At 41.4% G+C, this 27,041-nt stretch overlaps 1 protein-coding gene across 1 annotated transcript in view; it reads right to left on the reverse strand.

The window, feature by feature from the left end:
- The window catches only part of trdn (triadin), a 34,320-nt gene that overhangs the window by 2,463 nt on the left and 4,816 nt on the right, over positions 1 to 27,041 (reverse strand). The window contains exons 3-23 of the mRNA XM_079753239.1: positions 22,653 to 22,778; positions 18,024 to 18,050; positions 17,713 to 17,739; positions 16,488 to 16,826; positions 14,526 to 16,163; positions 14,237 to 14,398; positions 13,923 to 14,117; positions 13,776 to 13,838; positions 13,428 to 13,469; positions 13,124 to 13,165; positions 12,542 to 12,610; positions 11,654 to 11,689; positions 11,471 to 11,515; positions 11,138 to 11,191; positions 10,984 to 11,031; positions 7,441 to 7,833; positions 6,355 to 6,459; positions 4,829 to 4,864; positions 4,683 to 4,730; positions 3,620 to 3,712; positions 719 to 754 (exon numbers count right to left, since the gene is read on the reverse strand). Coding sequence (XP_079609365.1) covers positions 719 to 754; positions 3,620 to 3,712; positions 4,683 to 4,730; positions 4,829 to 4,864; positions 6,355 to 6,459; positions 7,441 to 7,833; positions 10,984 to 11,031; positions 11,138 to 11,191; positions 11,471 to 11,515; positions 11,654 to 11,689; positions 12,542 to 12,610; positions 13,124 to 13,165; positions 13,428 to 13,469; positions 13,776 to 13,838; positions 13,923 to 14,117; positions 14,237 to 14,398; positions 14,526 to 16,163; positions 16,488 to 16,826; positions 17,713 to 17,739; positions 18,024 to 18,050; positions 22,653 to 22,778 — 3,624 coding nt within the window. The remainder of the gene's footprint in view (positions 1 to 718; positions 755 to 3,619; positions 3,713 to 4,682; positions 4,731 to 4,828; positions 4,865 to 6,354; positions 6,460 to 7,440; positions 7,834 to 10,983; positions 11,032 to 11,137; positions 11,192 to 11,470; positions 11,516 to 11,653; positions 11,690 to 12,541; positions 12,611 to 13,123; positions 13,166 to 13,427; positions 13,470 to 13,775; positions 13,839 to 13,922; positions 14,118 to 14,236; positions 14,399 to 14,525; positions 16,164 to 16,487; positions 16,827 to 17,712; positions 17,740 to 18,023; positions 18,051 to 22,652; positions 22,779 to 27,041) is intronic.

A 27,041-nucleotide genomic window follows, 5' to 3' on the forward strand; every position in this document is an offset into this window, starting at 1 on the left:
GAGTTACATTTATTTTTTCCAATAAAGAAGATTGTGATTAAACATTAAGGGCTAGCAGTCAATTAAAAACTAAGGTTATGACAGCACCATCTCTGGTCATTGCAATAGTTTTTCCAATAGTGATTAGCTTGATCAACTGAAATCTTGGTGGCATCATTTTGATTGAATCAGGAACAGCGAGGGCGGTAACCACTTCAATGTGCTGTTTCTTTTCCATTGTCCGGCATTTGTAGTTGTTGGCGACAAACCAAAAGCATATTTTGTTGCCTTGCTTGAAATATAACCAGCTGGCTCGAAGCAATGTGCACTTTGTTGAATTATGTGTAAATTGCTTTTTTGCTTTAAAAAGCCCATTCAGGCCAGTCAGTATCAAAGTGATACTTTTATTTGTGCATATGCATTTTCTTCCTTAAATTACGAAAAATGAATGATCAAATAAATAGGTAGAGGAAGTGGAGGATAACCAGAGTGATCAGTGAACAGGGAGTCTAGCCATGCTCTTCTAGATATGGTAGTGAAACACAAGCAGGAGAAAAGGGGAATGTGAGAGTTTTTCACTAGGCAAGTCCATTTATCCCTGCTCCCTGGCCTCGGAGACAGCTACGTTTGCTTCCTATCCTGCTTATAATATCTTGTGGGATTCTTAAAATATCGGTTTACTATGATGAGATGACAAAACAAAAAATGATAGTGAACACATGTTCTAAAAGATACTTACTTGGCCTCTCTATGGCGGCTTTTGATTTTGTGTTGGCTGTACAGGGGGGAAAGAAAATGTGTTAACAAATGTTAATTCATTCATTTCTAACTATATATATATATATACACATTATATATATACTTTGTTTTAGATTTAGTTTTATTTAATTTCCAGTGCAGATTCTCATATAAGTATTAGAAGTACTCACATAATATCAAATGAAAACTGCAAGCAGCAGTTATCAGAGGGAAAGCCTGAGACAGACCATTGCGACTTTCTTAGTTGTTCTAAGGTTGATAACGATGGAATAGCCTTTGCTTTGGTTCAGTATGAAGCGTACCAGAGTGTCATGTCCGTAGATCAAAGAGGTCAGTAGTTATGCCTGTTCAAAGTTTTCAATCATTCACTGTAGCCCCCTATGGTTCAAGATGGAAGAATTTCAGCCTGCTTAAACTTGACCCCTCTTTTTGAGTGCAGGATGGTGATTATTGCCCTAAATTAACCCTGCCTTTACGCCCCTGAAGGTGTTTGGACTAATTTGGGTGTTCAGCGGCCATGTTGTTAGGGGTTGTGTTCCCGAGAAACGTTTGTTCAACGTGAAGAGACACAAATGAGCACTAAGGTTCATGATTGTAGGTCAAAGGGGTAAGGAGATAATCCTGTACCAAGTTATTGATTTCAAAAGATCGTAAAACGCTCTTATTTTCAAGTCTGGATAAATTTTGGACCAATGAATCCTGATCCACATGCCTTTAAGTCAACCACATTTGACGATGTTCCGATTAAATGAACACCTACTTTTGGCTCCTTGAATTTGATTGGACCATTTTGTGCTCTGGCACCCATGTTGTTTGGTCAATCGACTCTTAATTGAGCAGTTGCCACACCCACTTTGATGCCACACCCAGATTGTCTATTATGTACTTAAGCCACATTGTATATTTACGCATATATATTGCCTCCAGGTGGCCTTGTGTTTATTGTGCAGACTTCCCTTCACATTGAATGGTACATATAAGTTGGGATGTGTATCACAAAGGAATTTCATCCAAGTACAAAGCCTAATCATTACGGGGTGTTTAAAACTATTTTTTTAAAATGGAGGAAAATCTATAAGATAGAAGTAATAGGTTCAAGGCAAGTACGTTAGTCAAGAGGAGACACATATGTACACAATGTTTTATGAGTGTAGGTCAAAGGGGTCAGGAGATATTCTCCTTCAAAGTTAGCATATTCAGACCACTGCTATAGGGCCATCATTCGGCCAATCAGTGCACATTGTTATCTTAAGCCTACCGTTGTTGAACGTGTCATAATAGCAAGCTGGCAGTCGTGGCTGGGTCAGTGTTCTGCGCTAATACTAAAAAAAGACACTGGGTGTTTCTCTTTTGGTAAAGAACTTGCACTGTGCTTGGGCCTCTAATGACACCTATAATATAACCTAAACAAGAATGAGCTCCTCCTAATGCCAGGGAAATATTGCCCACACATGGACTTACTGGTCACTGTTGAGAACATCACTGTATCTCCTTCTCCAACTGCCAGAAACCTCGGTGTGGTACTGGACAATCAGTTATGCTGCACCGCAATCATCACTGCAGTGGCCCGATCCTGCAGATTTGCACTTTACAACATCCGCAGGATCCGGCCCTTCCTCACAAGGGAAGCAGCTCAGCTTCTAGTCCAATCACTGGTCATCTCCCATCTCGACTACTGCAACTCGCTCCTGGCTGGACTCCCTGCCTCTGCGATTGAACCTTTGCAACGCATCCAGAATGCAGCAACGCGCCTCCTGTACAACCTACCGAAGATCTCCCATGTGACCCCCCTCTTCCGGGACCTCCACTGGCTCCCTGTAGTAGCTCGCATCAGATTTAAGATGATGGTACTGGCATACAAGGCAGTCGATGGAACTGCCCCTGCCTACCTCCAAGCATTGGTAAAGCCACACACCCCAGCTCGATCCCTCCGCTCAACTACCTCAGCTGGACGTCTGGTACCGCCATCGCTAAGAGCAAGCAAAGATCGATCAACAAAGTCACAACTTTTCTCTATTTTGGGAACTCAGTGGTGGAACGAGCTCCCTGCCGATGTCCTTCCGGCCACCATCGTATGTTGTACGTCCTGCCACTTAAAGTACGCACTTATTGTATTCATAGTACTTAATTATGTAGCATCTGCGGTAGCTGCTATCATTGCTGTACACAAAGAATGGGTAAGCCTAGCGATTGTGAGTACTTGGAACGAGCTCCCTGCCGATGTCAGGATCTCAGAGTCGCTCACCAGCTTCCGCAAAAGACTCAGAACTCACCTGTTCAGAGTTCACCTCGACTCTGCATAGCTACCCAGCCCCTTCCGGCCACCATTGTATGTTGCACGTTCTGGCACTTAATGTACGCACTTGTTGTACGCACTTTATCTACATTGCACTTATTCATAGTACTTAATTGTGTAGCATCTGCAGTAGCTGCTATCATTGCTGTACGGAATGGGTAAGCCGTACAGCAATGGGTACATTTGCAGTTTGATTTACAGTTATATAGATTTCAAGCATAGTTTACATCTTTGTTGTGCCAAGCATTGTCCAATCTGTTTTTAGATTAGTCAAACTTGGCACGGATGAAACTTATTAAGGTAGTGAGTTCCATATTGAGTGTCTGAATAATTTCCTCTTGTGATCTCGACTACTTCATTGAAAATATCATTTTACCACCTTGCTCTAGCTAGCAAGCCAGCACTAAAGTCATTGGAACTGTTGCTAAATATATCACAGTAGGGTTGTTACTTGATCATTGACAGGGCTAAACTAAGGTACTGCCATTCTCTCATGATTCTAAACTACCCACTAAGGGTGTTGGCGGTCAGCAGAAGTAATGGTTTCTACACATGTCTCTATTGGTGGGTAGCCCAAGTGTTTACTTTGAGTGGCAGGTCTGGGGGTCACAGTGACATTCCCCCCCGCCGCTGGAGTGCTGACTCGGGGCTGGATAGGGTGGACCTCCGATCCACCATCTGAGAAGAAAGCAGATGATAAGACAGTATGACATGTGAAGACAGTATGACATGTTAAGACAGTACGACATGTGAAGACAGTACGACATTTGAAGACAGTATGACATGTTAAGACAGCACAACATGTGAGGACAGTATGACATGTGAGGACAGTATGACATGTGAGGACAGTCTGACATGTGAAGACAGTATGACATGTTAAGACAGTACGACATGTTAAGACAGTACGACATGTGAAGACAGTATGACATGTTAAGACAAAACGATTTTCCCCTGATATTTTTAATTTTTTTTTATTATGTTTTATTTTTAGATCACAAATCTTTCAGTAAGATTTGTTGGATACATATAGGTAATTTGTCATTTATTCTTATACCTGCTGCTATAAATCCATATATAAATATAGTCCTCATCATGATGCACCTTTTGCAAATTGTTCAAGCTAAGCTACTTAAAGCTACTGTAGGTACGATTGAGAGTGATAGAAAGCAGTAGAGGACGAGTTTTAAACTAAACCAAAGAAACGTCCCTCCCTCCTTATGTGGGGTTGCATTTCACACACCTGTGATTGACAGGCAAGATGGATTCCCCAAACCAAAAAGGTGGTCAGAAAATGCAAGGAGCTGTTTAAAATCTAAACGGTTTCACACAGAGACCATTTATATACAAAACAGTGAGCATTTCCCTCACTTATATCTGACAGATAGCATATCTAACATATGACCAAATAACTTCTCTTAAATCTTACCTACAGCACCTTTAATAATAAAAACGATTATTTTGATATGAAAAACTTCTTTATGTGCACACCGACTCAATCTCAAAGTTCATTACTATATTTCTCACGGAGCTTGTTTCTTGTGATATATAATAAGATTTGAATAAGAAAATATGTTTGTCTGCAATGATCTCCAGCTCTTAAATAACAGTTAGTGTTATTAATAAGTGTTCTCATCCAAAGCCGTTTTACCTTTACCAGACAGAGTGACCTTGGCTTTCCTTTTGACAGAAGATGGTTCTGAAAAGGAGAGAGTAGTATGAGAGGATTGTATGTGTCATCAGTACCAATACTCAACCAGATTAAGACAATATGTGTTCAAATGAAAGTCATGTTACCTTTCTTTGAAGCGGCTGTTGTTTTCTTAACAGCCTCTGGGATAAACAAAGTTCAGACAATATTAGCAACCAAAATAGCCCATTTTGCAATTTTAGGAAAGATATTTTCTTCAGTTCTGGGTCTAACCCGGAGCTACACTGACGGGCTGCCCCACCAAACACGTTGTCCTGCAATCGGCAACACCTCCCATTCACTTTGTATTAGATGAAATTTTGTGCAGGGCAAGGGATTGTGGGAAGTCTTGAGTGCAGGCCGGCGAAACGCGAGTCTTGGCATCTGATCGGCCCGGGCCGTGCCCATGAAAGCACCCCCTTGCCTGGCTTCGCCTGGTGTTAATCTTTGACTGATCCACTGGACCCTGCTGCACCACTCATCTGGAGCTGCAGTGACAGCACCAATGATGTCTTTCTTTAAACTTTCTTTTTCCTTGTATATAGAATGTCTGGGGTTGTACTTTATGACTGTATTTCTCTACCCTGACCATCAACTGCACCTCATCCATGATCGCAAATAGAAAGATACAAAGTGAACAAGAGGGTCATATTCTGCAGAGGGACACAGGGTTGGTGTTGGTGGTGGAGGTGCACATTTCCTTCAGGGCCGTATGGGGCAGTGGGGGGCCGTATGGGGCAGTGGGGGGCCATGTTGGGCAGTGTGGGGCAGTGTGGGGCAGTTGGGGGCCGAATGGGGCAGTGGGGGGCCGTATAGGGCAGTTGTGGAACGTTATGGAAAGGATCCCAACAGAGAAATACATCATTTTATAATTTTATAATAACCTATTTCTTTACCCTTTGCACAATAAGTGAGTTATTGTGTCCAACCAAGTCTTGCTCAAGGAGAAGTATCGCGAAAGTGGAGTCATTGCAGGAAGAGAACGGTGGAAACATGAGTAAGAGCTGGAGAGAGAGCAGTTTGTTGTGATGGCCTACAGAAAGCATCTGTAGCATCTTCAAGATTTGGGCAAAGGTGAGTTGAGATTGTAATGACAATAGGGAAACGCAATGACGATATTGTAGAGCGAGACTTCTCCTTGAGCGAGACTTGGTTGGAACCATAAAAAACGGACTGGATCAAGACAGAAAATAAACAAGTTTTGTTCTAACTAGTCCAATTTCAAAAAATTGAAAAACGTTGTCTGCATTAGTGCGGAAGACCTGATATGATAGGCCCTTCAACATATGACAGCTTTAACATCACTTGACTGTCCAAGATTTTATAAATTTCTCTCTCACTCATACACAGACGCAAACACATCATACCTTTCTTTCTTAGTTTCTATTTGATTATTGCTGGTTCTGTAACAAGACATGTGACGGCACATAAGCGCATACAAATCCAATGTTTCAATCATTCGTTCATAATCATTTGTTATGTGTTATCATTAGATAGATGCTGCAGTGCCTAAATCCATATTGTATTTTACGTTAATATAAACATAGTTTAATAAGAACTAAAAGAATGCTAGTTAGTGAATGATGAATGAATGTATCACTTAGGACTTCACAACAGCATGTGTAGTGCTTACCTTTTTTAGTTTTCATTTTGGCTGCTTTGGTTGCAACAGAAGACTCCTTTCTTTCACCTTTCTTCACAGCGTCTGCTATGGTCATGTTTTTGGAAGCATCATAATCTGAAATGGCGATGTAAAAGATTTCTGTTCAATTCTCTTTGGTGATAAAAAGGGAATTGCGTATGTATCCACAGTTTGTAACATGCATTATACTGCAAGGTCAGTATCATCACCATAAGAGTTTCTTTTGAAAATAAATTAGGTCAAACTAAATCCGTAAATCCAATTTAAACCAATGCAAATTTGACAATATAAACTTGATGAAACACTAAGTTTTTTACACTTGACCCCTCTATTTCAGGATGAAGATAGTGGCTGAACAGACATTTATTTATATATTTACATCTTTGAGATAAGCACATTAACATAATTAAAATGAGTACATATCTGTATTTATTAGAGAAGCATACACATACAAAACTAGAAAATGCATATCCTGCAGAAAATGCTGCAAAGTGAGGTTGAGAATATGTTTTAGTAAAACAACATAGTTTAAGACGTAAATAAATATGAAATGGCTCAATCAAGTGAAGGGATTTGAACAGAGTCCAAATGGAGTAAACAATGTACAAAGGCACACCATTTAAAAAATGTAAAATGGTGAGACACAAATAAAGTGAAGAATAAAACAAATAGCTAATGTGATCAAGTTTGAATACATTTGAGATCAAATTTAGAATAGCTGAGCTGTTGGATAAATCAAGTCTGTATGTGTGTGTGTGTGTGTGTGTGTGTGTGTGTGATAGTAACTTGGAAAAGTGTGTTATTGACGTTATTCTTCACATCTAGTTAATCAAGATAAGATCACAAAATGATGAGGCTTATACCGTTGTGGAGTCACAGCTTTCAGACATATCGTTTGCGTAGATAGCATGACGAGAAAATAGTTTTCATGCTTTGATGTCAGAATTTAGCTTCTAGCGGAAGTACAAAAAGATACGTAGGAAGCCCCTAGCCTCTGGCCATATAAACTGTAAGAGGTCCCTACTCTTGTGTTTTCACTTTGGATAAAAAAAAACGCTGGGACTTTGGCAGCAGTACCTTGAGGCTGGGCTGCCACAGCCTGCTCTGGAAAATCAGCTGCATGAAGTTGGACTTGAGCTGAGTCTTGGGCTGAGTCAGCCTGTTGGACCATTGGGGCTAGGTCAGCTTGTTGGACCATTGGAGCTGAGTCATGCTTGACCGTTGGGCCTGAGTCAGCTTGTTGGACCGTTGGGGCTGGGTCAGCTTGTTGGACCGTTGGGGCTGAGTCAGCTTGTTGGACCGGCGGAGAAGCGTCCACTGGTGGTTGTGCAGGTTGAGTCTGGGGCTGCATGTACGGGTGGTAGTGCGGGTAGAAATGTGGCATAGGCTGCTGCTGATGCTGCTGTGGTTGGTAGAGAGGTGGAGTCCCTTGATCGACAGGGTGCGCTGTCAGAACAGGGGCTGACGGGGCTGCAATTGGATTGACATGATCAGGCCTGCTGCATGTTAGAAGTGGAAGTTAGTTACAGGTGCAGTGTGAAGGAATTAGGAGCATCTAGCATTGGTAGAACGAGCTCCCTGCCAGTGTATGGACCACAGAGTCGCTCACCAGCTTTCGCAAAAGACTCAAGACTCACCTGGTCAGTGTTCAAGTAGACTCTGCACAGCCACCCACCCCTCCTACTTATTGTATGTTGTACGTCCTGGCACTTAAAGTACACACTATTTGTATGTCGTACTGAGTTATAGTACTTAGTTATGCAGCATCGTATTCTAGCCATCTTTGTTATACATTGTTATATATGTTATATATTTGTATACAGGGAATTAGTTAACCTAGCGATTGTTAGTGCGTACCACTTGGTTCTATTTACATCTTTACTGTGCCGTCAGTGATATATAGTTTCACCTTCTTCTGACGAAAGTACTTATTGTTAGTCACTTTGGATGAAAGCGTCTGCTAAATGCCCTAAATGTAAATGTTAATCTAGCAGAGATGTTGTTTGTTGTAACAAACTAAAGACCCCCCCTCAGCTCTCCCTTCCAATGACCACGTGGCCTGGACTGGACTATATGGTGGGTTAGGTGGGAAGGTGTCAGTAGGTACTACAAAATGACGTCATCGTCTACCACAGCATGGAGTAGTCAAGTATGAAGTGATGAGATTCCTTGATCAATTTGTAAATGTATTTAGATATTTGGTCTGTGAAACGATCTCTCATATCATACAAGTAAGATTATTATTATTATGATTGTTAAAATAAAAGAATATCCTCCCTATAGCCATCTGTCTGTTGGGGATAGTGTAGGAACATGGGAGAGGACCCGCGCCCTGTGTAGATAATAAAGCACATCCAATGAAAACACAACCACTCTTATTTTCATCTGGGATACACATATAAAACATACTTACTACTATTACTAGACCTCTAGTTGTAATTAAACCCATAGCTATAATGTGGAAACCCCAGTCGATAATGTAACAAATTTCTGAGCGCATTATATAATAACATTTTGCATATAATGTTAGAACATATATCATTTTGGTTCACCTTTTACGTAATGAGGCAAGCATAATATTTTTCTCCTTACGTTATGAAGCAAGCATAATCATTTTCTACTAATTTGCCTTTTTCACCAATTTTTGCCGCAGTTGTATATCAGTTGATTCGACCCTGAGGGTGATTCACACTTGATGCCCTATATAGGGACATCAATGTTGTAAAACGGTGGGATAAGTGTGGCTGCTGTCACTGTAGTTTGTTTTGATTTGACCATAGACAAAATGGAGGCAGAACGGGCAGAACTCATCCCGATCATCTTAAATGTTGCTAAAATTATGAATCATATATTATGTTGCATCGACAAAATCCGAAGCATCGAGTGATGAAAGACTGGAACATGAGTTAGAGACAAATAGAAGAAACAACAAAGAAGAAAGGCGTTGCGAACAAACAAAGAGGGCATATTTTTTTGCTTCATTTCACATATAAGAAACACTTTGACAAATGTAGTTGATTTCTGTGTTTAACTGAGAAAACAGGGAGTGGAAGGACGGGATCCTATAATGTTCAGCTGACTGTTGTCAGTAATAATAATAATAAAAAATCATTTTCTATACGCTTGCAGCTGTGAAGTCATGTATTGTAATTTATTGTATGATGTGTACTTTTATGGTTAACGATTAGACCTATCTTTTAGCGTTCACAATAAATGACTCTTAAAAGCAGCGCCAACATTTAAATATTTTTTTACCACTCAGTGAACAGAAGGCAACAGGATGATTATCATTTAGGGGGCCACTCAATGACATTCAGAAGCGTCATCAACACCCTCAACACGCCCAAATGCCCAAGTCGTGTGAGAAATACAGATTTTCTACTCCTCATTCACATATAAGATCATTTATATTTCCTACGGAGAAAAAACTACCTAAGGGGTAGTATTATTCAGGAGTTGTTCAGGGTAAAAATGTTACGATATGTTGTTCACACATACGGCCCATCAGGAGAATAGCAGGAGAATATCAGGACTTACACCTGTGTCTGAAAGCAGCTAGTGTGTGAGCATTTGATTACATTATAATGTATGGGTTACAGGGGTAATTGTTCAATGGAAAGTGTAGTATACTATGCATGAATACTATGAATTATTCAAAAGCTTTTACTGTCCATTTAAAAAATGCATGGCAACTACTATTGGTTAGTTGAAAATAATAATAAACAGCTGAAAATTTTGCTCATTTACAGAAGCATGTTAGTGAAATTAACTAAGTCTAACAACAGTTAATGCAGCAACCTACCTAACTATAGTGAAATAAAGCACATGCTTGTTTTTGGGAGGGGGAGAGGGGGAAGGAGGGGTCATAAAACAGCGGGTCTGTTAAAACAGAGGGAAGGGGGATGGGGGGATATCAATATCACAAGACATTGCGGGATGCAGGATCAATCTTGCCGTTATCTTTCAACGCCTGCGTCCGCGTGCGTGTGTGCAGTATGTGTCTGCGCGTGCATGTGTCTGCGCGCGTGTGTGTATGCGGTGTCCTGCACTGCCTTTGTCTTGAAACGTGTGTTTCTGCGTGCGCGCGCGCACGCGTGTGTGTGTGTGTGTGTGTGTGTGTGTGTGCGTGCGTGCGATGTATGTGTGCGTTCGTGTGTGCTGTGTATGTGTGAGCTGCAGGCTCCTTGGCACATGCGCACTGACCCACTTGTCCGAGTAACTTGTCCGACAGGCCTGCTATTATATTTGAGTAAGATAGTAAGATAAGATAAGATAGTAAGAATATTATTTGACTTATTCATTTCATTTTCCATTTCTGCCAATTCATTTCTGCTAGATGCCACTTTATTCTACACACTGGACCTTAAGGCTCTGAATCTCTTCAGTCTCAAGTTAGTTGTTCTTTGATGTTCTTAAAAAAAACTAAAAGTATGTTGTACTTGAATAGGCAATCTACCCATGGAGAACTAGTTCTGAATCACCACCAATATACCAGTTAGCAGCAGAGTCAAAGGAAGATGATGAGCATTGAACAGCGTTTTCTACCTCTGGAATTTCTCTTTTTGTTGTTAACATATGTATATAAGTTGTATTTGTTTGTGTCAGTGTTGGATTGGATACCTGTCAGGGTTGGGGGGGGATAAGGGTTGTCCGTCACAATGTGATGAACTGGAAAAAAGTGTTAAGAAAAAAATATATATATATAGAGAGAGAGGAAGGCATTTTCCGCATAAAAGGAATTGAATCCTCAGTGATTTCTAAAGCCCAGACTTACCAAACCAGCCGGGAGGGGTAGGGCAGTAGACCGGAGATGGGCGACAAGGGCCAACTACAACATAGTTATTACATTATCATCATAAAGAGGTAAGACAATAGCCACCATATACAGGCAAACATGTTTCACAGTGAGAAAACAATGGATGCAATCTCAGTGTTGTCGGTTAAATTGGTAGTCTATAATAAACCAGTTTGAGCCAGAGTGTGTGTTTGATCCACCATACTGTGCTGCACTGCCTCCCTTTAAGCACTAGTAACGTCATACCGTCATATTGCCTTATAGGTTTAATTCATTAGATACAAAAAAATAAACTATAACCCAACACTTTACCTTCTGGTCCAGATTCTGGCACTTCCTGCTTTGGTTGTTCTTTTTCTGTGAAAATAAAACATAATGTTGATAAATAATAGCAAAAGGAAGGTATGTTTGTGAGTGCTTGTATGTTTGTGTGTAATAATACAATGATTCATTAATAATCGTTATTAATTCATATTTGTATGGGGAGGGGGTTACCTTTCCTCACAGTCCTGGGCTTCTCCACTCTTTTGCCTCCAGTGTAAAATGGGAATCATACACAATATTACATAACTGTGTTTAGGAGTGGTATCACATTTTTCTACTATCTGGGATGCATTTACATTATACATTGGTAACACTTCACATAACATTACCCTTGTTACAATGTAATTACATATTAACAATCAACATAACACCTAAACATAGTGATGAGTGGAAAAACATTCGTACATTGAACCTCCCTTATTAGTTTTACTGCCTTCACACCAAAAGCGACGGTGCGGCACGAATACATACAAAGTCAATGCACTGATTATTATTATTTTCTTCAATTGCACTTTAACTCTTAAACTGTCCCTAACCCTTTTTTGTTACCTTTTTCCTAACCGTAACCCCAAACCAAATTGTATAGTTACATGTTGTTCCATAATGATATGTAAGCATATTAAGTGCATGCTGTTACATTGCTTTTTACACAGTACTCATTTGTGTTATCACACTGTATAAGGAGACTAATGTGTTACCCATTATCTTTTATTGAATTCGGAAAATCCAAATGACATTATAATTTTATAACCTCATTGTCATCTAATGATTATGTTCTAGTTACGCTAAATGCTTATATCTGTCACTCATGGATATTCAGTTAATTATTATGTTCTACATTACTATGTTCAATGTTTACATCTGTCACTCATGCATATTCAGTTAATTATTGAATATGGGTTTATGTTTATGGCAAGTCTGAGAGAGGGTTTAGGTTCTCTGACACACACGGTGTGGTGCATTTTTTTTTATCTCATAGTGTTGAAATTCGGGGTGTAACAGGGGCTTCACTTACACTCTGAAGTCAAAAGGCCTTTACTGCCTTCACTGTCATAATACCTCTTAAAAGTCCAGGAACCTTCCTCACTCTCCTGATCTTCTCCTCTAGCTCTGCATTGCGAGGAAAAGCTGAGGGAAACAGAACAAATATAGGTAACACTTTATAATAAGATGCCATAATAAATAGCAAACTAGTCATTACCTAACCCTTTGTTAATATTTGTTAATTGTTACTAAAATATCTATTTGGCTAAACTAATAAGTTAATAGTTTTTTTTCAATGACCACAGAGTGTCGATGGTTAGGGTCGTCGTGTGTTAGGGTTAGGGCTGTGTGTTATGGTTAGGGTTAGGGTTAGGGCCGTGTGTTAGGGTTAGGCCTGTGTGTTAGGGTTAGGGTCGTGTGTTAGGGTTGGGTTAGGGTTATGCAAACAACTAATATTTAATTAATGATGAAAAAACTATTAACTTGTGCCAAATAGATATTTTAGTAACAATTAACAAATATTAACAAATGGTTAGGTAATGACTAGTTTGCTATTTATTATGGCACCTTATTATAAAGTGTTACCCAAATATATTGTACAACGAGGGTACACATGCTGCTTCTCCTTAAGAACAATATGAAATCTTAACTGCTAACCTTTCCTTTTTGGCGTCTCTTCTGTCTTTCTGGATTCACGCACTGAGGAGTGTAACATATGCAACGTGATTCATCAATTATATCAAAGCTTTTTTACAAAACAAGTTGGTTGTATATACGTAAAATATGTTTTCTAGACATTTTAGAATTTGTAGTTACTCCTGGCATTATCTATATATTACAAATGAATTGCTTTGAATATAATTTTAAACTGGCTGATTTTCACTGCCTCAGTAGCATGAAACCTGAATCCTTGAGGCTTCATTGAGCCTAAGGTGTGCGATGCTTTAAATCCAAGCATTACCTTTTCTCCTTGGTTTCCCAATGGAAGCTTTTTTAGGCGGCTCTATAAGCAGAGATATAATGAAACGTACACATGCTTTTCAAACATATTATATTACAAAATCACTTTAAAACATTGAGCAAAAAAAGTATATGAATGTTTTGGGGCACATTCATTGTTGACAATATCAATACACCATGTATTCAAATATTTTGGTTTCATGCCTCTTATTAATTAGATATATAATTAATGGCTTGAGGTAGAGGAGGTTCATTTTGATATGCTGAATTAATATATTAAAATAAGTGGTAGAAAATACAAAAGACAAATAAAACAAAACCTTTATACAGAATATGATGATGCTGTCACCTGTTTTCTCTACTGTCTCTGCAGCTGTATCTGAAGTCTTGGAACAAAGCATGCAGGGGCACACTGAAAAAGGCAAAACGTTAGGTAAATGTATACTACAGACATTCTGATTATAATCTGTTATGACTTTTCTTTTCATTGACAAACCTGTGGCTTCTGGCTGGGCTGCACTTTCCTCAGGCTCACCAACCGGTTTCATGACATTGACCTTGGCTTTGTCATCATCATCATCATCATCATCATCATCATCAGCATGATTATCATCAGCCGCATCTTCTCCCTCTGTTTTCTCTTCAGTTTCTTCCGCGGTTGTCATGGTGACAGTAGGTTGGTCTGTCTCTCCTAGATTGACACAATTTACACTGAAATTGACAGCCAGTCACATATAAAGCATGCACTGGGTACATGCTACGATACAACAAAAGAAGTGTGGATGGTTATTCACCAGTCAGAAAATTTACCAATAATCTCCTCTGCATCAACCTCTCCATTCTTGTCTCCATCGTCCCCCTCAGTGCCTCCCTCCTTCTCTATGTCATCCTCTTCTTCTGGAGGTCCTGTCCCACTTCCTACTGCCTCCTGTTGGACTGGCACGTGATGTGCAGCTGGTGCAATCAATCCATCTATGTAGTCAAATATCAACTTCTTAAAGCGATCTGATACGTGTTGCTGGCCGCTATACTGATATTTTGTGATACTAATATAGAAGGGTTCAATTATTGAGACTGCTTATAATTCTGACTGACTTACCTAATAGCACGGAGTCATCAAAGTCATGGTGAACAGGATCAACGTCACCATCAGCCTCAGCCTCCTCCTCATCCTCTTTGTTGTCATCTTCTGGCGCAACTCCGGCCGGAGGGTCCGAGGGGAAACCGTCTTCTTCTTTGTTGATGTCAACATCATCCTGGAGGTCATCCTGGTACTCGAACAAACTAGCATCAAGCTCGTCATCATGGGAGTGTGCAAGCCTTTCCTCTCCTAAAACATCTTCCACTATGTCATTCTCAAGATCAATGCTGAACTCAAATGGTATGGTACCTAGTTCCTCATCCTCCTCATCTTCCCCCTCCTCTTTGTATGAGTCATTGTAGTCCTCAGAACTGGACGCAGTCTCCCATAATGATTCTTCATCTATTTTATAAAAGCCATCATCATCATCATCATCATCATCATCATCATCACCACCATCCTCATTGTCACCCAGTACTCCGCTGTCCTCACTCTCGGCCAACCAAAATGTTTCCCCGTAAATGTCTTCAACGAAGAGGTGCTCTGCTTCAAGTTCTACGTCAATATCACTGGTGTGGTGAACTTCAAGAACGTCAAGGTCAACAGATCCGCTCTTGAGTTGGTCCTCATCCGTGGGATCCTCTTCATCATCAACCTCGTCATCTGCAAAATTATCCGAAGTAGCGACAGATATAGTGTCCTCTGAGGAATCCTTTAGGCCTCCATCCTCTTCCTCCTCCTCCGCACTGGAGACAGGTAGAGACTGATCTGTGGTGTCACTGGCCAGGACATCACTGTCTCCATCAGCATCATCATCGTCAGCTGAATTAGTGTTTGTGGACGTCGGTGCGGTGTCAACATCGCTGTCCGAGGCCGTCTGCTCGTCCACGGCCAGGGCAGCTGCTTCCTGATCCTCATCAGATGTTGGAATGTCATCACTGGTATCCTCCTCCCCATTGCTTGGGGAGTCTTCATCAGTTTCTGTTTCATATTCATCATCATCATCATCTTTAACGTCAGGAACTGGGGGTGTGACTGCAGAACAATTGTTATCCTCCTCTTCCTCCTTGTCCTCTTCTGCAAGGTCGTCTTCTTCTTCTGCTGTTTCATCATCATCATCATCATCATCATCGTCGTCGTGGTCAACCCTACTTTGTTCAGTGGTCTTGACCTCCTCTTCATGGTCTTCAAGAGCAGCGTAAAAATCATCAACATCATCACTCTCATTTTCACTATCTGAGTCTGCTTCGGCTGTTTCCTCGTCTTCCTCTACACCCTCATCCTGTTGTCTTTCATCTTCATCATTATCTTCCACAGCAGCAGCAGACCCAGAGTCGTCAGGAGCAGACTCCTCCTCGCCCTCCTCTTTGTCTGCTGCTTGAACTCCTTCTACATCGCCTTCTTCCTTTTCTTCATCATCATCACCATCATCCTCTTCCTCAGCAGCCTCAGAGTCGTCAGCAGCAGACTCCTCCCCCTCTTCATCTTCTGCCTGAACTCCTTCTACATCGCCTTCTTCTTGTTCCCCTTCATCATCATCACCATCATCCTCCTCCTCAGCAGCATCAGCGTTTTCAGCAGCAGACTCCTCCTCACCTTCCTCTTCGTCAACCCCGACATCGTCATCATCACCATTGTCAGTGTCAGTTGCCTGTTCTAGTTTAGCTGTTGTTTCCTCCTCTTCCTCCTCCAGTTCTCCCTCCCCCTGGCCATCCTCCTCCTCCTCCTCCTCCTCCTCCTCCTCCAGTTCTCCCTCCTCCTGGCCATCCTCCTCCTCCTCCATTTCTCCTGCCTCCTCCAGTTTTTCCTCCTCCTCCTCCAGTACTCCCGCCTCCTGGCCATCCTCCTCCTCCTCTAGTTCTTCCTCCTCCAGTACTCCCGCCTCCTCGACCTCCGCCTCCAGTACTCCCGCCTCCTCGACCTCCTCCACCTCCCCTAGTTTTTCCTCCTCCTCTTCCTCCAGTTCTCCCTCATCCTGGCCATCGTCCTCCTCTTCCAGTTCTTCCTCTTCATCATAGTCCACCTCCTCATCCTCATCATAATACTCCTCCTCATCATAATACTCCTCCTCGTCGTAATAATCCTCATACTCGTCCTCGTAATAATCTTCTATCTCTTCCTCTTCCTCCACCTCCTCTTCTTCAACCTCTACCTGTTCCTCCTCTTTTTCTCCTCCATCAGCAGCTATGGTATCAACCTCCTCCTCTCCTTCTTCTTCTTCTTCTTCTTCTTCTTCTCCTGCTTCAGCTGCATCCTCTTCTTCCTCTCCTGATTCCACTATTTCAATTGCTGGTCGTCGGTTGGCTTGCATCCCTACAACTGTAACATGTACATATACACCACAATTAAGTCTTATTAGTTAGTCCAAAAAAAAACACACGCATGATGACATCATGCGTGTCAGCAGAACACCACCGTATAAATTCTTAAGCTATCAACACTAAACTTGGCACACTACTTGTATGCAACTTGGTCCTTGAAAAAAGGTTTCATGGACCAAGTTAGAAAGTTATAAATAGTAAATTGTCACTAATTTCTATTTTGATGTACACATGAACTTTATATCTACCAGATTTTAATCAGACACCTCCACAGATCCAAATGAGGCGTTTTTCCATCACATCATTTTCAAAGGAAAACTTCAAGGCGATAACATACATATTGTGTGTGATTTGGAGTAAATCTAAGTCATGGTTTAAGGGAAGATGCCGTTTATGTGGGATCTTGAGCATTAGTGTTTAGCTTAGCATTTATTCAAATTGACAATAACTAATATATATAATATATGTATAATTTTTAGAGCTATCATAACCAAAACTTGGCACACTTATGAAAAGGCATGTCCTCCATGTGCATACCAAGTTCCAAGGTTGTGGGACATTTTGAAGTGGATATTTTGTGCGTATCTAAATTCCAAGAGCACATTTTAATCAGAGACGTCCATAGAGCAACTTCACAAGATTTTGTAGTAGTTGTAGAAGTAAATTATATTATGCATTACGGGGATACATATATGTCTGACATATATGTCTGTATTCACAGATATACTGTGAATACATCTATTCAGATAACTATAAAGCCACTATGAAAAATATATCCATTTGTATTTGTAAAAACATATATTATTAATATTAATTGTATAAAGTATCAAGACAACCATCCATCCATATTTTATTAAAGACTGTGCCAAGCAAAAGATACTCACCTTTACTTCGGGATGGTAAAAATTCTCCTAAAATATGGAAAAGGGTATTTTTCATTTTCAAGAATGATATAGACGGACCAACAGACAATATGTAAATCAACAATTGACCAGAACTAATCTACCAACACTGACGTGTTGTACCTTTTCTTAAACTAATAACTAACCAACTAATAACTTGAAATATCCTTTTACCTATACTCCATGTTAACATCCAAAAGCAAAGTATATACTGTTATATTGTTTTACAATAAGCACTTCTAAAAAAAATTGTTTACCAGAATAACAAAATGTGGACAGGGGTCAACACCTACCTTTTTTCCTCACTGCATATAGATTTCCTGGAAAGCAAAAGGACATTTTAAAGGAGACATATTATGGTGTTCTCCCAACAAGTAAACATAGTATATGAGTTCCAGAAAACATGTTTTTGAAGCTGTTTGCTGGAAATAGCATTTAGGAAAATAAATCTCGCCTTCCGCTATTCCCCTCTGTTTCAGTCTCTTCAGAATGCGCTGTTTCTGGTGTCTGTAGCTTTAATGCAAATGAGCTGCTGCCCATTGACCAATGAGCTGTCAGAGTGAACCACAGCATGGAGGAGAAGGGATTGTTGCTGTTTGCGGACTCCTGGAGCTCTATATCTTTATAAAATAATATAATATATTAATAATGATATTATGTAATATATAGCTATTTATATAATATTATATCTAATATCGCGGCCAAAAACTATGTGCGCCTCGGATGATATTATGAATCATAAAGACTGCGTCCGATGTCTCTGGTACTTCCACAACAAGTGAAGACTCGTAGTGGGGGATATCTCGGCCATGATTGAGAAGAATTGGGAAAAAAAGGAACTTTGGCCTTGACTCTCTGAAGTCCATATTGAACTGGGAGCTGATCTGCCGGACTGCTGCCGAGCACCCCCCGCCGGAGCTGCCGGACTGCCACCAAAGCTTTGGTGGCAGTTGTTTGCGCCGAAGCTTTGGCGGCAGCCCGGCGGGGGTAGCTCGACGGCAGTTCGGCAGCACAGCCCCGGGAGTACAATCTCTTTCTCCTCCATGTCTCTTCCTCCGGACTGCCGCCGAAGCTTCGGTGGCAGTCCGGCAGCTCCGACGGGGGGAGCTCGGCGGAAGTCCGGCAGCTCCGGCGGAGAAAGGGATTGTACTCCTGGAGCACTCCTATGCGTGTGGGAGCACCAGAGACCCAAAACAACATCCCAAATCGCAGTAAAAGGGTTGTTTTGTTGTTGCAGAGAATGTGGACCTCAGCACAGTGGATTACCAGAGATTGGTAACCCTAGTACCTGCAGTGTTGGTTTTGGCTGTGTTGTTGTTGATAGTAAGGTCGTTGAGTGTAGTTTCGGTCACAAGGTGTGAACAATAGGCTTGATTGACTGGGCGGAGCTAAGGCTTCCTGAGCTACCATGTGCATTTAAAGGCTAAGTGTTAGTAGCGTCAGCTTTAGCGTCAGGACCCAGCAAACGAAGACCCGGGAAACAAAGACCAAGGGAGTCTCTCTGTGGGAGTCAAGACCCGGGAAACAAAGACCAAGGGAGTCTCTCTGTGGGAGTCAGACCCGGGAAACAAAGACCAAGGGAGTCTCTCTGTGGGAGTCCCTCGAGGAAGACCTTAGAGGCCACGGTATAGTAGCTATGTGTCATACTTCAATTATCGTTAGAATCTCTACTCATAGACGACGGCGCAATAGATCCTCTGCTCGGCGTCGCAACCCATCCAATCTATGCCATTTACCCACCCTCGCCATCACTGACCTTGAAGTGATGGGAGGACTCTGGAATTGCCAGTCAGCGGTCAAAAAGGCAGACTCTATTTCGGCCTACGCGTCCCTCAATACCCTCCATTTCCTGGCCCTGACAGAGACCTGGATCACTCCAGAGAACTCTGCCACTCCTGCTGCCCTTTCCACTGTTTACTCTTTCTCACACACCCCTAGACCTTCGGGGCGGGGAGGAGGGACCGGACTCCTCATCTCTCCGATGTGGACCTATCAGGTCCTTCCACTAGAACACTTGGCCAGATCTGCATTTGAACTCCACGCTGTCACTGTCACCCTTCCTATTAATCTCTTCATTGTGGTAATCTACCGTCCCCCTGGTCCCCTTCGTGACTTCTACGACGAAATGGATGCCCTTCTCAGCTGCTTTCCTGAAAATGGCACACCACTTGTTATACTTGGCGACTTTAACATCCTGCCAGAGAAGTTGCACTCACCTGAATTAACCAACTTTTTTCTCACCTCAGACGAGGTCAACAGAATTATAACATCTAACCATGCCACCACCTGCCCCCTTGACACTATCCCTTCCTCCCTCCTCCAGGCTGTGTCAAACGACATCCTGCCATTTCTAACCGCACTTATTAACTCCTCCCTCACTTCTGGCATTGTTCCAACGTCTTTCAAGACTGCCAGAATAAAGCCTCTCCTCAAAAAACCAACGCTTGATACCACTGACATCCAGCATTATAGACCGGTATCTCTTCTTTCATTCCTCTCTAAAACATTGGAACGTGCCGTCGCTAACCAACTGTCCTCCTATCTCTCATCTAGCAACCTGCTTGACCCTCACCAGTCAGGCTTCAAAAAAGCACACTCCACTGAGACGGCTCTCCTCGCGGTGACTGAGTCCCTCCGGGCGGCCAGAGCCTCGTCCCTCTCAAAGGTTCTCATTCTCCTTGACTTGTCTTCAGCATTTGACACTGTGAACCACCAGATCCTCCTCGCCACTGTCGCCGAGCTTGGCATAGCTGAATCTGCCCTTTCCTGGTTCACGTCCTACCTGATGAATCGCACTTATCAGGTAACATGGAATGGCTCCTTGTCCAAACCTTGCACGCTTGATACAGGTGTCCCTCAAGGCTCGGTGCTGGGGCCTCTTCTGTTTTCCCTCTACACCAGATCTCTGGGCTCTGTAATTACATCCCACGGCTTTTCCTATCATTGCTATGCTGATGACACTCAGCTATTTCTCTCCTTTCCCTCATCTGACAAAGCCCTGATTGCAACACGCATATCTGAATGTCTGGCAGAAGTCAGCACCTGGACAACTGCCCATCACCTGAGGCTTAACCTCAACAAGACTGAGCTCCGCCTAATACCAGGGAAAGATTGCCCACACATGGACTTACTGGTCACTGTTGAGAACATCACTGTATCTCCTTCTCCAACTGCCAAAAACCTTGGTGTAGTGTTGGACAATCAGTTATGCTGCACCGCAAACATCACTGCGGTGGCCCGATCCTGCAGATTTGCACTTTACAACATCCGCAGGTTCCGGCCCTTCCTCACAAGGGAAGCAGCTCAGCTTCTAGTCCAATCACTGGTCATCTCCCGCCTCGACAACTGCAACTCACTCCTGGCTGGACTCCCTGCCTCTGCGATTAAACCCTTGCAGCGCATCCAGAATGCGGCAGCGCGCCTCGTGTTCAACCTACCAAAGTTCTCACATGTAACCCCCCTCTTCCGAGACCTCCACTGGCTCCCTGTAATAGCTCGCATCAGATTCAAGATGATGGTACTGGCATACAAGGCAGTCGATGGAACTGCCCCTGCCTACCTCCAAGCATTAGTAAAGCCACACACCCCAGCTCGATCCCTCCGCTCAACTACCTCAGCTGGACGTCTGGTACCGCCATCGCTGAGAGCAAGCAAAGGTCGATCAGCGAAGTCACAACTTTTCTCTGTTTTGGGACCTCAGTGGTGGAACGAGCTCCCTACCGATGTCAGGACCGCAGAGTCGCTCACCAGCTTCCGCAAAAGACTCAAAACTCACCTGTTCAGAGTTCATCTCGACTCTGCATAGAAACCAATGCACAGCCACCATTGAATGTTGTACGTCCTGGCACTTGTACATTGAACTTATTCAAGGTACTTAATTGTGTAGCATCTACAGTAGCTGCTATCGCTGCTTTACACGGGGAATGAGTTAGCCTAGCGATTGTAATACTTGCACTTGGTTCTATGAACATCTTTACTGTACCGACAGCGATATATTGTTTCACTTCTTATGACAAATGTACTTATTGTAACAAATGCACTTATTGTAAGTTGCTTTGGATAAAAGCGTCTGCTAAATGCCCTAAATGTAAATGTAAATTGGTCACAGACTCAACTTATTTAATGATGGTTGATAAGGGTTATTTTAACGGCAATCAAAACAAAGCGACTATCAAAGAAAAACCCTAAATATGATTTGAAATAAATCATACATTTCCAGACTTATAGATTATATCAGAACCATTTTATGAATATGGGAATCGGGATGATTTGATCACAGGTTAATTGTAACACATCTCTAATCATGAGCCATCTAGAAGTCAGGTGATCACATCCTAAAGCTAAATAGGGAGTTTAGATTTAGATTACCTAAATCTAAAACTGTTAGTCACTTTTGGTTGATATAAATGCTGTGAATAAACATTTTCATATATTTTATTTTCTAAGGACATGGTCTTGGAAAAGAAAAACAGGGAAAATCCGGGTCAGTTTGGATAGATAATCAGACTCCCTGCAAAATCATCTGCATTTGACTACACCACTAGGTCAAAGCCAGCTGCTGGATAGATCAGTCTTACAAGCCTACCCAGTGGACTGTAGCAAACGTTGCTCATCTATCCTTCAAACATCTATGTGGACACGCCCACTTGTGATGTCATAAGGGGCAGATTTTCAAAACGGCTTGCAAGGCTAATCACACTCACACCTGGTAGCATGACATGGGACCTTTAAAGCTGAGCAACAAAAACATCCTTTATCATTAAAACACAGTAGTACTCTAAGCAGTACTGCTTAGTTTGTGTGTGAGTGTGTGTGTGTGTGTGTGTGTGTGTGTGTGTCTGTGTGTGTGTGTGTGTGTGTGTGTGTGTGTGTGTGTGTGTGTGTGTGTGTGTCTGTGGGTGTGTGTGTGTGTGCGTGTGTACCTTCATCCTCATCAGGAGCAATGAGGTTAGCAGCAAAGCTGAATATTGAGGTCAAAATGCTGGAGGAACCTTCTACTGCGTCGTTAACTGCCTTCATGGGGTCAGAGCCCAGCTTGGTCAGGCCTCCTGGAGGAGACACGGTCAGCATCAGACACCGTGACACGCAGCACAGAGGGTTAAGCAAGAAGCAGATATTTCCAATATATTTCCATTTAGTATATGCTACACGTGAACCTCCTAAAATGGCACAATTTGATTGGTTCGCTATCTTGGGATATTGGGCAATATCCCATGATTGAGTTCTTAAACTCGGGATATTGTTTTCATCGCAAAATGTCAGTTCGCCATGCTAATAAAAACAAATAAACCGCAAATAAAAAGAAATAAATCCCAGAAAAAGTGTTCATGTGTAGTATATACTTAACAATCATTTGAATAATTGATAAATCTTTCATAGTGCCATACACAATTCTTCTGCAGACTTATGCTTTGCTGGTTTTTATTTGAGGGATTCCATATTTCATATTGAGATAAGAAGAATTGTATACGTCACTATGTATTTAGATCATTACAATGATGCATTATTGTTTAATGCATTATAATGAAAATGGGATGTGCATGATGCAAAATTTTCCAAAGCTTTTAATAAACTTTGTGGTAACTAGGGGTTCACTCCAAACTACATCAACAAATATAGTTATTGACATGAATGTTGGCACATATAAAGTATCATAATGCCCTCTTGGAGTGTGGTGCATCGACATGGCTTTGTGAGGTTGTGGGATTGTGTGCATGGTTGATCGTTAGGTTTGGGTGTAAATAAAGTGTAGCTAAACTAATCAGTTTTGTGAAAGACTTGTTTCACATTAAGGTAGGGTTCCTGTATAATATTATAAACTAATAATCAGCTACTCCACCTGTACAACTGATAAATATTTAATGGTTGGATATATCTATCTATCTATATATTTTATATTTATAGATATATCTTTACATCTTTATACATATTTATTTATTTAAATATAGATAGATGTCAAAAGATTGACGTGCCCTTGTTATGCACTTCAAACAATGCATGCTATTATGAGCAGTTCCTTGTTTCCAAATTTGGTGTTCGTACAACCATGCATGTCAGTAAGTGGTTATCAAGCATTAGCTGTGCTGGGCCTGTCTGTGTAGGCCTGTCTTTGTAGGCCTGTCTATGTAGGCCTGTCTGTGTAGGGCTGTCTGTGTATGCCTGTCTGTGTAGGCCTGCCTGTCGGCCTGTCTGTGTAGGCCTGTCAGTGTAGGCCTGTCCGTGTAGGTCTGTCCATGTAGGCCGGTCTGTGTAGGCCTGTCTATGTAGGCCTGTCCGTAGGGCTGTCTGTGTAGGTCTGTCTGCAGGGCTGTCTGTGTAGGCCTTTCTTTGTAGGCCTGTCTGTAGGGCTGTCTGTGTAGGCCTGTCTGTAGGGCTGTCTGTGTAGGCCTGTCTCCTTGGGGTGCCTTGCCTCTACGCTCTGTATCCTTTAAGGTTTTCCTGACAGCAGGAGGGGGACCTAGTAGGAAAGAAGACACACAATACAATACAACACAGCAACAAACACAAACAAAGGCGTTAGGAAGATGAGGCATGAATAGTAAAAATGGTTAGAGTTAAAAATCTAGAGACAGACAGAAGAGTAAATCATGATTTCATGAATCATGTGGGCCCATAATGAACACATAGAAGTTAAAGAATTAAACATTAGAGGTTTTAGCACAATATAGTTGTGTAAGATGGGACTCTATGTTAGGAAATAAGGTGCAGTTATTGTGAAATAATTATTAAACATTTTATAAAACAAATCGTCAGAGTAGTAGTGAATTCCAGTCAATATAAAATATAGATATAATTTGATCTAATATATTCTAAAGCTAAAAAATGGGAGGAAATAAAACTTGTGGACAAATAATATGTGACAGACAGTAAGTAAACAGTAAGGGTTGTGGGTGAGGGCGTTGGCAACAGAGACTGGGGATGGAAGGAGGTACGGTTTGGACTGGGGTTTTGTCTCGCTCAACAGGGTGAGGGGTTCCATTCCTATTGAGGCTGCTATGCTAAGATTGTATGCACTCAGAATATTGGAAATATTGTAAAACACAAAAATATAACAGAAAAACAAGCTTTTGTGGATTTTAGTAAACATTGTATTGTTTTTAACATTCGGTTGGCATAAACTTAAAACCGTAGTCTTGTGCGTATATATACTTTTACGTCTATCTGTCCAAATATAATGCCTTTTTAATGTTGGAGGCCTTTAAGTACCATTCCAAATCATGCAAACCACCTGTTCTATTTCTACCCCCAACCATTAAGTGTTAGGGTTAGTTACTGGATACCCTTATGTGACGATTCACATGGTCTGGATGTGTCACACACATTTGCAACCTTCCAACAGTCCTGATAACCAGTACATTTAAACAGAACAGAGCAAATAATATTAACACACTTATACTGACATTTGAGAAAGACAGTTTACAGACAATTATTGTATTTATAGCACTGTTCTGAATAATGAAGAACTTATGATTGAGTTTCACAATAATGTCTCTATGAGATGCCTACGTTTTTTTGGCCTTTTCCAGGCCTGAGTCCATTTCACGTGACTCAAGTTTCTGTATGCATAAACAAACAAGATGGCTGATATATTCTCAGTGGAAAATGCAATATTTTGCACTTCCACTGAGCATTAAAATGGGTTTTGATAACATTGCTAGCAAGAAATTTGTATTTTAATCCTCAAATATTTGTTCAGCGATTGTATATGGCCTTTAGTTTGATAGTTATTAAGGAAGTTAATTCTTTCAGGTCTTGCCAGAAAATTGTTTAAATAAAACGTTTTCTGTCGTTGCTATGGTAGTTGCTATGGACGCTGCTATCGCTGAAAACCAAACATGGCAGACTTTCATTTGATTAGTGGAAAATGCAGTATTAACATTGTTTCGGCATTAAAATGTATTTTGATAACAGTTCTAGTTGGAAAAGTGCCTTTAATTGCAAATTCTGCATTGTTAATGCTTATTTGGGTTTTTTAGGGTCTAGAATCAGGGTAGGCTATATTCAGTTTAAGAAAAAACCTAAACCTGTTCAGAATCCCCCCGCCCCCCAGTTATCGTATATATCCATATGCGCTTGTTTAAGAAATATGGCCAATATTTTGTGTCGGGCGGGAATTAAGTTCATGCCTAGGAAATATAAACATATCCTAAGGTGCAATGCAGTTAAAACAGTTTTGTTGTAATTAATAAATTGCTTTTGTAATCAATGTGACTCGTTTTTTTGAATCTCTGTCTGAGGGTTCGTTACATTACTCTGAGAGATGCGCACAAACAGATTTGGCAGTGACACAGCCGATAACCTATTCATGAGAGCAAATCACTAAGCTCATTGATTTAACAAGGCATGTTTATTTGACACAATTCATTAATTCATCATGTGTGAGAAGTCATTCCTGATCTTGAGTGTGACTTCTGAGTCAAGGGCACTTGACTCAGGAGGACCTGGGGTCCCTTCTTTATCAAAGAGGGTCTCAAAGGACGCGTATGAATATCAATTTAGGTGCTCCAACTTACAGGAGGTGGCTCACAAAGCCTCAGCAAATGCTTCATCTCTTTGCGCCTCACCCAGCAGCTCGTTTGCATGATTTAGTGCTGGAATTCTTCCCAGACCTACACCCTAGCCATCCAACAGGCATATCTGAGAATCTGACCTCTAATGACAAAAGTAATGTGTGAAATGCACATATACAATTTTAGTAACTTGGCTTTGGACATACAGCCACACCAGGGGAACATACACACGCACACACACGCACACACACACACACACACACACACACACACACACACACACACACACACACACACACACACACACACACACACACACTTGAAGAGAATTCTAGACTCTTCCGTCTACTCACACACTCAATAATGTGGTTGATAATTGAGATAATTTAGGTAGATTCCGCTTTCCATCTTTAGACTAAATCATAAATTTGGCTGTCTATTGCTTGTTTCTACGAATATTCAGCATGCCGTGATCATTGCCCTCAACAACAGAAATAGTCAATACATACCGAGCCTGAAGAATAACCTCTCACGTATGAGTTATTGCCTGGGAGGCACTCGGTGAGGCGCTGTTCTGTCTGGCGCACCTTTGTGTATGTCTATTTCCTAGCTTGCCTAAAAACATGCGCCAAAACTTAGTATGCGCCTAGTATATGCCAAAAACAGACCAATGGGCAGCTCAGCTGTCACCTGTTATTATATTGTTATTTATCAACGTTATTATGGACATTTGCACTATGGTTTGTTGTAAAAGCTGGCTAATTAATTTGTCTTTAGATTAGGTGAAAATTAGGTGCTCTA

This window comes from Pollachius pollachius (genome assembly GCF_949987615.1).
Source record: "Pollachius pollachius genome assembly, chromosome: 16".
NCBI classification, from domain to species: Eukaryota; Metazoa; Chordata; class Actinopteri; order Gadiformes; family Gadidae; genus Pollachius; species Pollachius pollachius.